Below are 15,288 nucleotides of genomic sequence, written 5' to 3'. Positions count from 1 at the left end.
GGTAATGTCGCATTCACCTGTCTCTTTTTCCTTTACATTGGCAATTAGAGAGTAGTGCGATTGCACGGGCATTATGACGACTTGCACGTGACCGTTGAGGTCCAAGCGCGCCGGCCAGTCTCCGTTGCTGCAGGCGTGACCGAGTTCAGACGGAAGCGTAAACATCCAATTCCTATCCCACAACAAACCCGCTCGAGGGCGACCGACGACGCCTACGACCCTTGTTGGAGCCGGATATTCTTCTGCGGAGCATTCTACCACGTTGGTGACATCCTATCTGCCGGAACAACGTGTTGAGCTAGTCCCTGGCCCAAACAAACAAACCCGCCAGCCCCGAAAACAGCTGAGACTCGAGCTACACGCGAGCAGCGCCATCAGCCTACTCACGACACCTTGGTCTTCTTGGGATTACCGTCGCGTACTTTAGACACTCTGCCGACTGTGTTGCCGCCTCCTCAGCGCCGTTGCCATCGCATTGTTTTGGTGTAAACATACGGAAAATCTGCCAGCCGGCGTCCGCAACATGACCGATATCCGCCGGTCACGATCGAATACGTCAATGTCTACGAGAAGCAATCGTCCTCTTTCACGCGCGTCGACGACGAGCGTGCATTCGTTCGAGCAATTCCAACAACCGCAGCAACCGCGGCCCAACCAATTTCCCCAGCAGCCGCAGTATCATGCTCCATTCACTACCAGTGAAGCGCTACAGCCTGCATTACTCCAGGCCGCGCAACAGGTCAGCGCGCAGGACCAGCTTATCAATATGAGTCTAGAAAGTGTTCAGCAGTATCTTGGTTACCCAGCCGACCCAACCGCGTCTCACCCTCAACCGAACGGTCAGCCCGCACAACCCGATCACCATGCCTATCAGAACTCCCTCTCTCAACATTCACAACATTCGCAACAACACAGCTTCATGGCGCCGCCGATGGATACGGAGGACAAGAAAAAAAGGCCGTCGACCTCAGGTGCCGCGACCAACGACAAGGAATTGCGCCAGCTGCTCAACCAGAACGAAGGCCGCAACCTCAAGGAGGTCGCAGCTGAGGTCATTCAGAATGACAGAACATCCAAGGCAGAGAAGTCGAAACAACTGTTCGCCATGTTATGGTAGGTACTTCGCCTCCACGCAGGAACAGTGCTAACGCGCCCCAGGTTACAGTCTGTCTGCCGTGTTGCGAAGACGTCAGTGCCGCGCAACCGCGTCTACTCCAAGTACGCAGAGCGCTGCGGCACCGATCGCGTTATCCCCCTGAACCCAGCATCTTTCGGCAAGCTCGTTCGCGTCATTTTCCCCGGCATCCAGACCAGGCGCCTCGGTGTTCGCGGAGAGTCCAAGTACCATTACGTCGATCTCGAACTCATCAACGACAACGACAGTGGCGAAGAGGCACGTCGGGGCAGCAACGGCCCCGCTGCCCATCATGCTATGAAGCGTCAGGCTTCTGGGACACCGAGACTCAACCTTGAGTATGTGACTTCCACAACTTGGTGTGTCAATTGCTAACAGCTTCAGTGCTATCCCCCGGTTACCTGCAGACAGCGCACATTTTCCACCACGAGAGGCACGCGTGGAGCCGCAGAACACTTACTACACTCCAGCCTCATCCCGCGGCGTCTTGTTCACCGACATCTACTCTTCCAACTTCTACCCATCTCACGCGCGTACCAAGACGTCGTACGAGCACGAGCTCAAGTTTCCAACGCCAGATATCCTCGAAGCTCCAGATGCTTTCGTAGTCGAATTGCCAGACATTAAACCCTATTTACCAGCGCGTACCGATCCCGATTCCGCCGATAATCTCGTCGCCATGTACCGTTCACATGTCGTTTCGCTGGTCGACTCAGTGCGATACTGCAAGGAGAAGCAATTCTTCCGCCTCTTTGGTACTTTCCACGGGACATTAACTGTGCCAGTGCAGAAGTTGTTCGCTTCGCCCGAACTGGCTCCATGGATCAAGGAGTGCGACTGGATGATGTACCAGAAGATGATTCGCAACGTTTCCCAGCTCACCCTTCAGGTAGCGCCACCGGCAGTATTAAAATTCCTCGACAACGTTGCAAAGACGTTGCATGCACATATTGCCGCCAAGTTCGCGCCGCTACCCATACATGTACTCGAAGCAAAGCTGGAACCCGCTACATTGTTCGCACATCTTCTTCGACAGATGCTTCGTGTAAATTCCGCTGCACACGCAGCAGCCGTCATGCTCACCGCAGAGAGCCATCGCACCCAGATGTTTGCTGACTGGCTGGAGCACGTCAACATCAAACGCATCATTGCCAACGAATTGCCCGCCTCCTGTGCGCACGAGGAGGTTTACAACATCCTAACTACCGAAATCCGCTCGATGCTAGGCCCGCTACCACAAGAGATCCAATTGCCTTCCGGTACCATTCATCGCGCAGCATATCCCGACCCACCCGCAGATCCTTCAGAGTCCGTCATCGATCGTATCGCAGCATTCTTGACACAATTGCCGTCCCGCTTTCCTGGCGCACACGCTCGCACGATCATGCACTGCATCAGTGCGCTTGGTTCGGCCGCCATACGCGAGATCACCGTCGAGAATGGAATCAGTTTCCAAGGTTGGTGGCTCACCAAGGTCTTCGTGGATGAGATGGCGCAGTGGTTAGCATCACTAGGTGGGTTTCTAGGCCATGCGCCCCCAGACTGGAGCTCGTCCAACTACTCGCCTGTAATGGGTGAATCCCTCAATGCGGCCATGACGAACGGTGGCAGCGGCAGCAACAACGAGAGCAGGTATAGCAGCCTGGAAGCCGACTTTGGACCAGATCAATCCTTCATCTCCAACGCTAGCCATGTCACCATCCAGGACAATGGGTCAAATCAGGAAGGTGAGTTTATTCATTCACAACTTAGCCTCACATGGTAGTTGACTAACGCAAGATCATCAGTCAATGCTGGACGATTTACTCAACCATCATCACAATACAACATGAGCTTTCAGTACGAGTACGACATGAACACTTCCCAACAAGAGCCAAACCATGACGATAGTGGTATAGGCCTTGGCCTCGGCGTACAGGAAGACGGCATTGACGCCAAGTTTGCGTCTCATCTATCTTCAGCTCTTTCGCAGAGCGTCAGCTAGCCTGACGTCCCTGTCTTTCAGATATTCTGATACTTTTGCCCATGCGTTTATGACGCCTCTGAAGTCACGACTAACGACGAACCGTGCCCGACATGGCCTGTTAATATCTCATAATTCTTTGTACTTTAGGATTGCGTACGCACTCACGGACCGGTGTTTACGGAAACAGTTCGGCGTTTCCATCTTTGCATTTTGGGTTTGCAATACAGGCGTTTGGAACGATATACCGCCTATATGGCCTGGGTCTGGTGTTAGATGCAGCTCTGCGGTTCCCCTACGCAGTGTTGAATTGAATTGTTTCATCGTTACAGACGTTCACAACCGCCTTCACAAGAGCTTCGCGGAACTAAGGCTCCCCCCTTTCGCCTCTGAAACGAGAGGTTAAACAAGTGCATAATGATGTACCAGCCTCTTTAAGTTCGTTTGATCACGTCCTGTCAAGACCCAGCAGAATTGGAAGGTACTTTCTCACAGCGAGATTTCATGTCAGCTAACAGCACAAATGTGGTCACCGCTAACACCAGACGGCCTACCAAGACAAACCTCATCTCCGTTTACTCCGTTAGACCTACATCGCCTGTTCCCGATGTCTGTCCTACATGTACTTTGTAGTTCCTCTCCCGTTACACTAGCTGACATAACCATCTGACCTCTGAAAACGGTCAACATCGGCACTTGACCGCCGCGGCTAACGCAACCCGATCAAAATGGCTCGTCGACCTCCTCAGTCGCCTGACCACACTGATCTACAAGAAGGAACTCGATCTCTGATATAAAATCGTGTGTCGATCGTGACCGGTCGTCGCACGATGATAGATCACACGATGGACTCTCACCGCTCGTTCATTGGGTTTCAGGATCCGCGATCACCTTGGCATAGAGTCTCTACCTTTGGTGCTGTGGCGATATGTTAGGATAGGGGAAAGATCACTGCATTTGTGCTCGCGTGGACACTGCTAGCAAATGCAGCCGAGGAGCGCAGTGCATCATGATAGGAGACAGGACGGGACTGTTGTGTAAAGTATGATACAAATGTAAGATTTCGTTACACGGAAAGGATTCCTGCTAACGGTAGCCTGTGTGGCTAACAAGCACTAGAAGACAACAGAATATTTACTAAACCCCTTCATGCGCGGCGCCGCGAGCATGAGTAGACACCACGACACTCCTACTGCCTGCCCCGTGTCCTCCTTCTCCTATGGTTCCACGTCGCGCAGACGTCCTTGTTGGCACTAGCATCCAGTCCTGCTTTGGAGGTGGGTACCCAGTTCTTGTAGATCAGGTAGCTGTAGTCCCATCGTGGATCGTTGAGCTGTGTCCTCCACGTCCAGAAGATCCAGCCCTCAGTCTTCTCATACAGTCGCTGCTGGGCAATGAACCAATCCTTGTAGAATTGTGTTGTGGAATCGAGCTTCCAGTCAAACTCGGTGCTGTACTCGTTGTTGACGGTGAGACTCCATTCTTGGACGATCTTGGGGGTGTCGCCGTCGGTCAGGCGGTTGTCAGTGTGGCATGTGTAATACATGTAATCGCCCTGCTTGGCGTCGGCATTGATCGCCGTCACAGCTCCGCCGACGTAGTTGTGATCGTCAAAGATGACCTTGGAGTCTGATGGGAGGTTGGATTTGGGGTTGCCGGCGCCCCATAGAGAGTCCATGAATTGGACGTGAAGACGCTGGTCGTCGGGAATCTTAAGAGAGTTCTCGGCGTCTCGGACAGCCTTGAGGGCTTGTGGGTAGTACTTTTGAGTAAGAGTGTCTTTCTCGGCTTGGGGCATACCGCCCTTATCACGCGATGTCTGCGGCTCGTTCACGACTTCAATGATACCGACTGCGGCCTTGTATGAAGGAGTGTTGTGAATACGCTTCGTCATCCAGTCAAGCCACTTGGCTGCGCGGTCATAGTTGGCTTGTGAAAAGAATCCTGGAAGATACGCTTCAGGGAGACACTGTGGTGGACGTTAGAGTCGATTCGAGGAATATTGGAGTGTTGAAGGCTTACCTGTCCAGTAAATGCATCGCCGACCTTTTGCGACCCGGGAGCGCCGTGGAGGTCAATAACGACGAACATGCCCAGTCCTGCAGCCTTGTCGATAATATCGTCAAGATACTTCAGATTCATCTCGGGGAAGTGCTCGCTGCTATCCACTAGGCTGTGAAGACTCCAATATCCAATCGGAATGCGAATGGTGTTCAAACCAGCATCGTGCATGGATTGAATCATGCTTGGTGTGATCCAGCGAGCGTAATGAGCGTCGAATGCATCATTCGCTTGAGACTGTCCAAGCTTGCTGACACAGTCAAACTCGGAGCAGGAGTCACCGCAGCCCATCTCTGACCACTCTTGATTCATCAACCATGGCTCCGAGAGTAGCCATCCACCGAGGTTGACTCCTCGAATCTTCGAACTAGGAAGATTAGGGGCACGTTTGCTCAGGTCGCCGGTGGTGCGGTTGAAGGCAGCAAGATCGCGGTCCGCGGGCATCCATGCCTGTGCGCCGGCCGCGAACAAGCAAGCCAAAAGAGACGAACTCTTCATTGTGAGGAGGATGCAATGATTGGTTGCAGTAACGAAGTTGCTTTTCCCAGCCTGAAACGAAAAAGGGTGCCTGGAATGGAGCTGCTGGAATGAATGTCCAGTTGCTTGACTGTTACACTGTGCGACCAGAGGACTATTTAACTTATTCACGGGCCTTCAGCTGATCGTACTAGACGGCACGTAGTTCACTACATCGTGAGTCTCCAAGAGGCAAATTGCGAAAGGGGCCCCTAGCTGACGACAGAGGCGCAGCCCAGTCACCCAATCCGAGATACTTCACCGGTCCCGCGTTCAAGTTGATGGAGTCGCTAGCCCCCAAATGTAGTCTTCTGTCCGAAGATCTTTCGAATAACCTGTAAGCCACTCTAGTATACCAGGGGTAGCGTTCACGATGTCGTACGAGAACATGTAATGAAGTCACATCGTCCGTCCGCGTTTGTGTAGACTAGTCATAGTAGTAGTGAAGTTGATGCATAGCACACTGTTAGTATGATCAGGCGGCCACGGGTTCTCTGCAAAGTGGATCGAAACGGCTCGCTGGCTGGGGGTTTGCCTCGTCGCCTGACACCATGGCAGCTTCGTAAGATTCGGGGAGAGTAGGAGGGGCTAGAATATATTTTAGTATCTGAACAGTCAGCGACCTACTTTAGGCCATATGAAGAAGGAGGTGTAATAAATGTTCTCGGCTAATCCCAAGTGCGAAGGCCAGAGACTGAGATATAACTCTCATTCGCTGATAGCAGGAGGCGTGGAAATTACAAGGGCTTAGCCGAACTGAGGCGGTCTCAGAAGAAGAGGCGGAAATAAACAAGTCCAAGAACCGGAGGCTTTCGAGCAGTTGGCCCTTCACCCTGACCTGCAAAGCGGCCCGGCGCGCGGATCCTTACTCGAACTGTCAACACACCCCGCTAGTTCAGACTCCTCCGACTACTCTCCATTCAGGTAGAAAGTCTGGGGACAGATGCATACTGGAGGCGTGACCACGTTGGTAACGCGATGTGATGACGTGCCAAACTTATTGTCTCTTCTCAGCCTCGCAACTGGGTTACGTCTGCCTTGCTGACCACCGACCCCATATGCTTACCATAAGCCATCGTATTCGGTCGCCGGCACTGTCCTTCCGCGGCGGGCCGTTGTGGCGTTAGGATCCTGAAAAGGTCTCGTATTGACGGTGGAGAACACATAGTTCAGCAAGCCATGTCTGTGGGAAGGTTGCCTTATTCGCAGCTTAACGGTTGCTGCAAGCCGTCCGTCAGCCGGATATGCAAGCTTCCTGCAGCATCGTCCGGAAACGTTCGTTCTTGACTTCAGCCACATATTGTTAGTTTCCACGGCATAGCTGGGGAAGAATGCTTCCAACTACCTCGAATCAGCTCAAGTCTCAAACGCGCTTTGGTTGACGATTTTAGTTTCGAGTAACTTGCCTAGCAGTCATCTTCACCAGTCAGACCTCTGTTGCGGTCAACATAATAGTCTAGAGTCACGCGCCTACAAGACCTCCTCCGTGGAAAGGTATCCGGATCGTCATGGTCGTTGGCCCCTAGCGTTCATCAGCGGTCTCGTGTTCGCGTTGTGGGGCGTAAAGAAGTCGAGCGTTGGCCTCGGCAGATTTGCAGGTGTGTCAACACCACCCTTCCGTAGCGTCGCGTTAGCCGGATCAAGGGTAGTTATTTACAGTGACACGGATGGCCCCTGCAGATGGGCGCTTGGGTGGATTTCATGGGGAAAGCAAGGCTAATCAGGCAGGTTGGACGTTCCTGCGCTGTGTGACGTCACTTTGCTTTTGGTTAGGGCTTTGCCGATCGAGACCGAGCCGAGTTTTGAGGTCTCCCTCCACGTGTTCTGGGGTAATCCAGATACCTGGTACGGGGACGGCGAAGTCGATCACGGAGCGAACTAATGTAATCTGTAAACGTCGGGCATCATTCGACGACACTTTACGCCGTCGGACTGCGACGGTTGCGAGCGTCCTTCAGAAATACTTGGGTGATCGAGCCAGCGTTATCGTTCCTTTTGTCCAGGAGTTTCATCATAAGTTATCCATCTCGGGTGTCGGTTGGCTTTATTTAGCTTTCTTGCCACACTCCCAGGCTGTCACTATTGAGTGGGCTGAAGATCAGCAGTAGTTCTTATTTCGTTCATTGACAATCTCCTACCGATAGCGGTGATTTTGATCTAGATCGAAGAACAACGCAAGCGATAAAGAGTCTGGTGGTACTCCTGAACTAGGCTGATCTCCTTTCTGTAACGTCTTCGATAATTACTAGCGCTCAATTTGCCATCGCCATCAAGAGTGCGAGACAAGTGTTTCTCGTCCGCTTGGGAGAATGTTGACATGAATAACAGATGACTCGAACAAACAAGATGACGAAACGAGGTAGTATACGAACTGCCACTAGAGTCCACAGTATTTTTGGATGTTTATTCCGGATCTGGGCATATGAGTCGAAACGCTAAATCCACTTTTCATGGCTGTCCAGTGTTGCGCTGCTCCTTCATTGTACAGGAGACTGATTTCGGGAGCTTATTGGCCAGCCTGATACTGTAAAGGGTTATCGGTGTCTGCTTTCGAACAGAAGTGTAGCGCGCGGTATCTCGAAAGTTTGCGATGACAAGATCATGTGGAGTCTCGCGCTCTCGTGACCCGGCCGATGCGCCGGAGAGCAAACCCACGACAGATATATGAACACCAAGGGCTGCAGTAATGAATAAGACAACTATACCTTGACTGCCTACCAAATGGCGGAGTCAATGCGTCGGTATACTCTTCTGGCGATACCCCGCTCTTGTATATAAACAAGCCTACCATCCGGGACCAGATTGGGCCTCTAATACACAGAACATTCGACTGCAAGTGCACTTACCAGACTTACACACCGCTCTATCAAGTCTACCTAGCGCGTAAGTATTCATTGGTTTTCGTTCTTCTTTGCAAGACTCATCAAGGACCGCGGAGGCTTCGATGATCTAAGTGCGCAACCCACGCCCTTCTACTGCACACCGAATCCTGCCTCACTTCACCTTCAGTATACGTACGCCATTGGAAAGATTGCTGACAGTATCTAGGACATGGCGAACACTCCGTTTCCGTTCGAAAGACTACCAGCCGAGCTGCGCACTGGCGTGTACAAAAACCTCCACTGTACCACGAAGTACGCAATAGCACGACGAGACAACATCAGAACGCCGGTGGTTGTCGTCAGATTCTCCTATATCGAACGCGCTATAGTCGCTGTGTCAAAGGCAATCCGAAACGAAGCTGAAAAGGTCATCGACGAGGAAACCCAGAAGTGTGGCCCGGCTCAGCTGATCGCAGACTGCGATTACTTCCACTTCGTCCCTGAAGTCCTTGCCGATATTCGAAACGCGCGAAAAGGCTATGTCCCACCCAACATGGGACTGGCCGATGAGGAGCGTGAGGATTTCGATACCATATTCACCCGCAGAAACCTAGTCGAGCAAGTTCGGATGGACGCGGTTATGTATCAGATGTGGATGCGCCTCGCAAATCTATATCTCAAGACGAACGAGCGAATCGAGGTCGGTGTCTGGATTGGGAACGATGCCGCTTGCGAGGCATTGGTGGAACTGCTCCCCTCTGCCATACAAGACATCATCAATCCCCGCTGGGACGCGTCCGACTCCGGCATGTATCGTCCCAAGTTCGCGGTGACCATTGAATGCTCAGAAGAGGTTGACGCGGATGTGGAAGACATTGTTCAGGATTTCAAGGATGCGCGTTTCGAGGTTAGCGAAGAACTGGAACCGGAAGAGATGGAGTCAAGATGGAGCCTTAAGACCTTTGACGGAGTTTTTGAAGAAGAGGAGCTGTCGAGCGACGAGTCCAGCGAAGATTCAGATGACGAGTTGGATTGAAGCGAGGATGAAACAATGGGTGTGGAATAAATGTGAAATTGGACAACGCGATAGATAGAGAAAACAAGATGGGCTACCAGAGTTGATTTGACGTCTGAACATACAGACAGCACCCATAAATGACTACATCTGACTTTTAACATAAAACACGCTGTCTATACATCGGCGGTGAAGTGTGAGTGGTGAAAATGAGTTTCAAAGGCTGGGGCTTGGCAGGTGCCGGCCAGCTACCGACGCCAATCCACCTAGCTCCCCGCCTTCCACCAACCACCTGCATCCCCCACGCAACTACTCTCCATCGGGATCGCGATCGCTCGTCGCACGCGACTACTACAAGGCGCGTTGTATCGCGCAACCAGCCTCTCCAGGATACGCTAGCTGTATACGATATCGAAGGAAAGTCGACCTTTGTCGCAAACAGCTATGCGCACCTGCTGCATACAGTGCGATCTCAGCGAGAACGACCACCGTTACTCCCAAACACGGAGACTTTATGGAACCATACCATTGCGACATGCAAGCGTTGCGATGCATCATTGCCAGCTGGGAATAGCCAAGCGTAGTGGGTTCCACTCGCCCGAAGTTTCGGCGAACCGGCATCAGCGCGACCGCATGAAGGACTGCGTACTCAAACATCATTGGCCATGGCGATGTACCCAACGAGCAACACTTTGGTTCACGACAACTCGATGATTGTAGTATCGTATCTGTCGTCTTCGTTAGCAGCGGCAAGCGATTCGTCGACGTTCCCGCTACCGGAATATGCCGCAGCATAGAAGCCCCTATCCGTCCCACATGGTCCAGCGAGCCCGTTGGCGCCGCCGTCCTGACACGTCTCCTCGATGGATGCGAGTTATAAATGTGTCTGTTTGGCAAACCTCCATCAACCAGCGAATCATCGATTCGCTTCAAATTTGAGCAAGATCTCAACAACCGGGCTTGTGGTTTAGTGGTATAATACTCCCTTAGCATGGGAGTGGTCCAGGGTTCGATTCCCTGCAAGTCCATCTTTTTGCGCTCGTCGCCGTCGCGGAGTGTCTGCACGACGGGGAGGTGTTGATTTTCTGAGGACGGAATTTCAATTTTTGACCATGTGAGTGGATTACGAAACCATCGGTTTCAGGAGCAAGTAGGCAAAGTACTACTCACAGTCTTACGACCCACGCTATACTTCGCTCCAATTCTGGATCTGGGACATAACTTCCGGCACCAAGTAATTACATCCACCGTTGGACATATATCCGTACCACGCTCAATCAATCTCCCGTCCCACTAGCTGTTCGACGCAATATACACTCAAGGAAATAACACGTCGATTGGTGTGTGAACGAAATTGCGCGACTGAAAGCCAGCCATCAGTCGTGCAGGTGCTTGAAAGTGCTTGTTGAAGATAGCAAGGGGCCTCAACATGCTCAGTGCACCATGGCTTTCTTCCCAAGCGTTGCATACGGCTCAACGTTGGAACATTCGCGTGTTCGTGATGGTATTGCTGCTGTGCAAAGCACTCACAGCGGGTTCTGGCAGCGCCATTGTTGCGCAGCTTCTCGAGCGGACCTCGGAGTGAATTGCGAGACCATGAACGTTCGATCGGAGCAACTGTGCTGCAACCCCGAGTCCAAGGGAGGCATTCCACTCTCCAGTTGCGGGAGTTTGCTAGGATACGGAGGACGTTGATCAACATCGGACAAGAAACGTAGCGACTATCACCCGTTTGGAGTATAGTGATTACTGACGAGTAGCATACACTCGCTAGTTTGTCTTGCAATCATTACACCGAGTTTTCGGGGGACCAACTACGCACCAGCGAGACACTACACCATTCGGCCGAAAACTCGGCCTTCCCTCTCGTATAAGAGACACAACATGCGCGGTAGATGTATCATCACAAGCACTTAGCAACAAGAATCCTTTCAATCAAATTAACACCAATCCCTTGTCTCTATCCATTCCACCGAACACGTCCCCATTGCCCAACATGGTCAAAATCGCAATTGCAGGCGGTGCTGGAAGTAGGTTTCCCGCGGATCATACCGACTGGATGAACTAACATCTTTCCAGACGTAGGGCAAGAGTGCATCGATGCTCTCCTCGCCACGAAGAAGCACGAGATTGTGATTTTCACACGCAAGGTCATTACCACGTGTCTCTCACCTTACTTGATTCTGACACATCTTCCAGGACGTCCCCGCCGAGACTACCGACTCGCCCGTCAAACGGGTGAAAGCCAACTACGAAGACGTGGCTGAACTGACTAGTCATCTACAAGGCGTAGACGTAGTACTATCTTTCATCGCGCCACTGGATCTGCAACAAGGGGTTACCTTCCAGAAGAATCTCATCGATGCCTCAATCAAGGCTGGTGTAAAGCGTTTCGTACCCAGCGAATGGGTCTCGTAAGTCATTGCAATCGCCCACTCTTCTGCGCTTGCTAACCATGATCCAGATCTACCTTAGAGCACACGCCGTGGTATTCGTTCAAGGACACGATACGCGAACACCTAGCCGAGATCAACAAAGACAGAAAAGTCATCGAGTACACTCTTTTCCAGCCTGGTCTCTTTTCCAACTACTTAACCGTTCCATACAAGTCAGCCAAACATCTCACGCCGCTCCGGATGATTTACGATTTCGAGAATCGTAGGGCCATCATGCGAGAAGGCGGGGATGACGATACCATCGTCTTGACTACGGTACAAGATCTCGCCGGCGTTGTCGCGCGGGCAATCGATTACGAGGGCGGATGGCCGGTCGTGGGCGGCATTCGAGGCTCGCGCATTTCCATCAAGGAGCTCATTGCTCTTGGCGAAGAAATAAGAGGTCAGTCCTTCGCCTTCTTCCAGCTCAGATGAGCCGTGCCGCTGTCTGCTTGTTTACTAATAAGATATCACAGGTGGACCCTTTGCCATCGAAAGACTCTCCAACGAGGACCTGAAAAACGGGAACTGGACTGCCTCCTGGTTACCGGAATTTGAACATAATGCCGTCCCACCGGCGATGGCTGGGGAGATGGCAAAAATGGTACTGATTGGCTTCACTAAGGCTTTTGGGGCAGGTGCCTTCGATGTGGGAGATGAATGGAACCGATTGTTGCCCGATTATGAGTTCACGGATGTGAGGACGTTTTTGCGCAAGGCATGGGAGGGGAAGCCGTGACAAGACAGTCGAATGAACCATGTTGCGCAGCCGGTCTTCGGGGTAATGCGATGGCGTAGACTAACTGCAGCAGTAGTAAGTTTCTAATAGCAAAAAATGTACTGTCTCTACTGTGTAACCCGTCCGGAGCTTTCGTCCGAGATTTCGGCCGAATACCACTGCCCTACTGCACCAGCCACTCTTGTCACTTCCCTCCCCAACCTCCATCAACACACAATCGAATATGCACCCGTCCCCCTCCCCGTCACCTCAAACCAACTCCCATGAAGATGAAAGAGCGGCGAAGCGGCGTAAAGTACGTAAAGGTACTCAAAGTTGCTGGGGGTGTAAGAAACGGAAAGTCCGATGTATCTGGGCATCACCTACCAAGTCCAAATGTAGTAACTGCGTGCGACGCAAGACAGACTGTGTTAGTCAGGAGTTTGCGGATGAACCGAATGAGAACAAGAGAGGAGATGCTGGATTAGAGACGCGTTTGGGTCGGGTGGAGACGTTGCTTGAGCGACTTATTGGATCGTCGACAGACAGGCGCCACGACATTGCTGACGAGTATCCGGGAACTGCAGTCCTGGAGAGACTGAGGAGCACAATAGTATGTGTAGCGTGCTGTGTTCTATGCTACATCCATCTCTGACACTCACAAGGATCACACAAGAAACATCAACATCACATCATCCACCTCCACAGAAACCACATCATCGATTACAGATCTATCGCAACAACCAGAACAAGCACTTGGCGATATATACACTGGTATATCGCGAGACCTCGTCGCAGCATGGCCCACAGCCCAAGATATCGACTACATCTGCAAGCTACCTGTCAGCATCTCCACGCACATGCACATGAAATTAACGACATCCTCTGCCAATCTGATGAACCAGGTTCCAGATAGCCCACGAACGATATTGCAGCTACCACCACCAGGATCGCATCCAGTACTGATAGCGCGGAAACTCCTTCTACTCAGCAACATAGTGCAGGGCGCACTATCCGATGACTGTATACCCAGAAGCCAGCGTGAGCATCTCAGTAAAGTCATGGCACATGCCATGGACACAGCAACACGGCTGGTGACATCCAATGACGAGCTAACCGCCTCTGTCGAGGGCGTCGAATGCATCATGATCGAAGCCATCACCCAGAACTACGCTGGGAACCTGCACCGCGCGTGGCTGACTGTGCGCCGCGCCGTTGCCGTAGCGCAGATGTTGGGTCTGCATCGTGGTAATGCTAAGCGAGCTTCTATCAAGGTGATGGATCCCAAGACGCGCGAGGGCCTCGATCCAGACCAGCTGTGCTGTCGTATTGTGGAGATGGATCGCTACCTCTCGTTGACACTGGGGCTGCCGCAGTCTTCGCTGCAGACGGTCGGGCTGAGCGCTGAAGTTATAGCAAAATGCCATCCGCTGGACCGCATCGCGAGGCTGCAATGCGTCATTGGCGATCGTATATTGGCGCGTAAAGTAGGAGAGCCGCGCGATGTTACGGAGAAAAGGGTCCGGGAAATTGACGACTTGTTCAAGGAGGTGACAGAGCTGATGCCGTCGGACTGGTGGCTTATTCGAGACTTTGACAACAAGGACGGGGGCGATCCGGATCCGATGCATGAGGTTGTAAGGAATATGTATCAGCTGTCGCACTTCTACCTCGTTATACGCCTGCATCTGCCGTATGTTCTTCGCTCGTCGGGCGACGATAGGTGTGAAGAAAGTAAAGCGACAGCTGTGCATGCTGCCCGCGAAATCATGAGTCGATATATCGCGTTTCGCAAGTGGAAACGCGGTCCGTATTATTGCAGAGGAGTCGACTGTCTGGCTTTCGTCGCCCTCATGGTGCTGTGTTTGGCCCATATCGATTCGCAGAACCAATCGATGATTCGGCACAAAGCACTTTTCGATCATAGCCGTCCGAGCGATCGCGCTTTGATGGAGCGAACGGTCAAGGTATTGGGGGAGAGGAGCGACGATGCTCTCGCCACGAAGCTATCGAGTATCATACAGTATCTTCTCGACGCCGAAGCGGCATCGGCAAATGGGACTGGCTACAACACTTCGGCTAGTGAGACAGACGATGGGCTGGCGACGGAGTTTGATGGCCAGTTCATGGACGCTGAGAAGGCGGTCTTGCAGCTTCACTTACCGTATTTTGGCACCATCAGCCTACAGCGCAGGCTAGCCTCCGATATCCCGTTGGCTGAGGAGATGCTGTCTATTCAGGTAGCTGACCAGACACAGTCATCACTCACGGAGTGGGACAATCGGTGGTCGTTCCTTGATTCGTCGAACGATGCGGGGGCGCTTGATGACTGGACACTGCAGAGCATCAACGAAGGTCTTTTCGGGGGACTGCTTGGCGGGCTGGGAGACGTGGATTTCGACCCTGGGCTGCCTGCAGATATATAGAAGCAAGGGAAATCCAGACGTGCTGTGTTGCAAAGCACAATAGAGATGTTCCAAGTCACGTTCGTACCCTTCTCTCCTGCTATCTCGCTCATTGAAGATGAATAGCACCGCTTTATCTGCCATAAGAGTGTAGCCAGGGCATGCTTTTCGGAGTTTTCACTACATCGTTCACGGTAGCTTGGTCGAGGTCGTCCGTT

At 52.2% G+C, this 15,288-nt stretch overlaps 5 protein-coding genes and 1 non-coding gene across 6 annotated transcripts; 5 read left to right on the top strand and 1 right to left on the bottom strand.

The window, feature by feature from the left end:
* Window positions 1–523: 523 nt before the first annotated feature.
* On the top strand, window positions 524–3,119 carry J4E88_006377 (uncharacterized protein; the record flags this gene model as incomplete). The annotated part of the gene is made up of 4 exons (XM_049400002.1): window positions 524–1,113; window positions 1,159–1,473; window positions 1,520–2,862; window positions 2,923–3,119. The coding sequence occupies 4 exons, from the start codon at window positions 524–526 to the stop codon at window positions 3,117–3,119; spliced, it is 2,445 nt and encodes an 814-aa protein (XP_049254313.1).
* A 1,168-nt stretch (window positions 3,120–4,287) lies between these two features.
* J4E88_006376 (uncharacterized protein) lies at window positions 4,288–5,657 on the bottom strand (the record flags this gene model as incomplete). Its single annotated transcript, XM_049400001.1, has 2 exons — window positions 4,288–5,067; window positions 5,121–5,657. 2 exons carry the CDS (start codon window positions 5,655–5,657, stop codon window positions 4,288–4,290), a joined length of 1,317 nt encoding a protein of 438 aa, XP_049254312.1.
* A 3,069-nt stretch (window positions 5,658–8,726) lies between these two features.
* On the top strand, window positions 8,727–9,533 carry J4E88_006375 (uncharacterized protein; the record flags this gene model as incomplete). The annotated part of the gene is made up of 1 exon (XM_049400000.1): window positions 8,727–9,533. One exon carries the CDS (start codon window positions 8,727–8,729, stop codon window positions 9,531–9,533), a length of 807 nt encoding a protein of 268 aa, XP_049254311.1.
* Window positions 9,534–10,468: 935 nt separating this feature from the next.
* J4E88_006374 lies at window positions 10,469–10,540 on the top strand. The gene has a single exon. It is a non-coding gene; the product is annotated as a tRNA-Ala (tRNA).
* Window positions 10,541–11,508: 968 nt separating this feature from the next.
* J4E88_006373 (uncharacterized protein) lies at window positions 11,509–12,686 on the top strand (the record flags this gene model as incomplete). Its single annotated transcript, XM_049399999.1, has 5 exons — window positions 11,509–11,542; window positions 11,592–11,662; window positions 11,712–11,926; window positions 11,977–12,350; window positions 12,424–12,686. The coding sequence occupies 5 exons, from the start codon at window positions 11,509–11,511 to the stop codon at window positions 12,684–12,686; spliced, it is 957 nt and encodes a 318-aa protein (XP_049254310.1).
* A 263-nt stretch (window positions 12,687–12,949) lies between these two features.
* On the top strand, window positions 12,950–15,091 carry J4E88_006372 (uncharacterized protein; the record flags this gene model as incomplete). Its single annotated transcript, XM_049399998.1, has 3 exons — window positions 12,950–12,981; window positions 13,101–13,278; window positions 13,331–15,091. 3 exons carry the CDS (start codon window positions 12,950–12,952, stop codon window positions 15,089–15,091), a joined length of 1,971 nt encoding a protein of 656 aa, XP_049254309.1.
* Window positions 15,092–15,288: the final 197 nt, after the last annotated feature.

The sequence above is a fragment of the Alternaria novae-zelandiae genome (genome assembly GCF_023758075.1).
Source record: "Alternaria novae-zelandiae strain BMP 2774 chromosome Unknown scaffold_12, whole genome shotgun sequence".
Lineage (NCBI taxonomy): Eukaryota > Fungi > Ascomycota > Dothideomycetes > Pleosporales > Pleosporaceae > Alternaria > Alternaria novae-zelandiae.
Note: the sequence above shows the minus strand (reverse complement) of the source record. Positions and strands in the feature narration are given on the sequence as shown.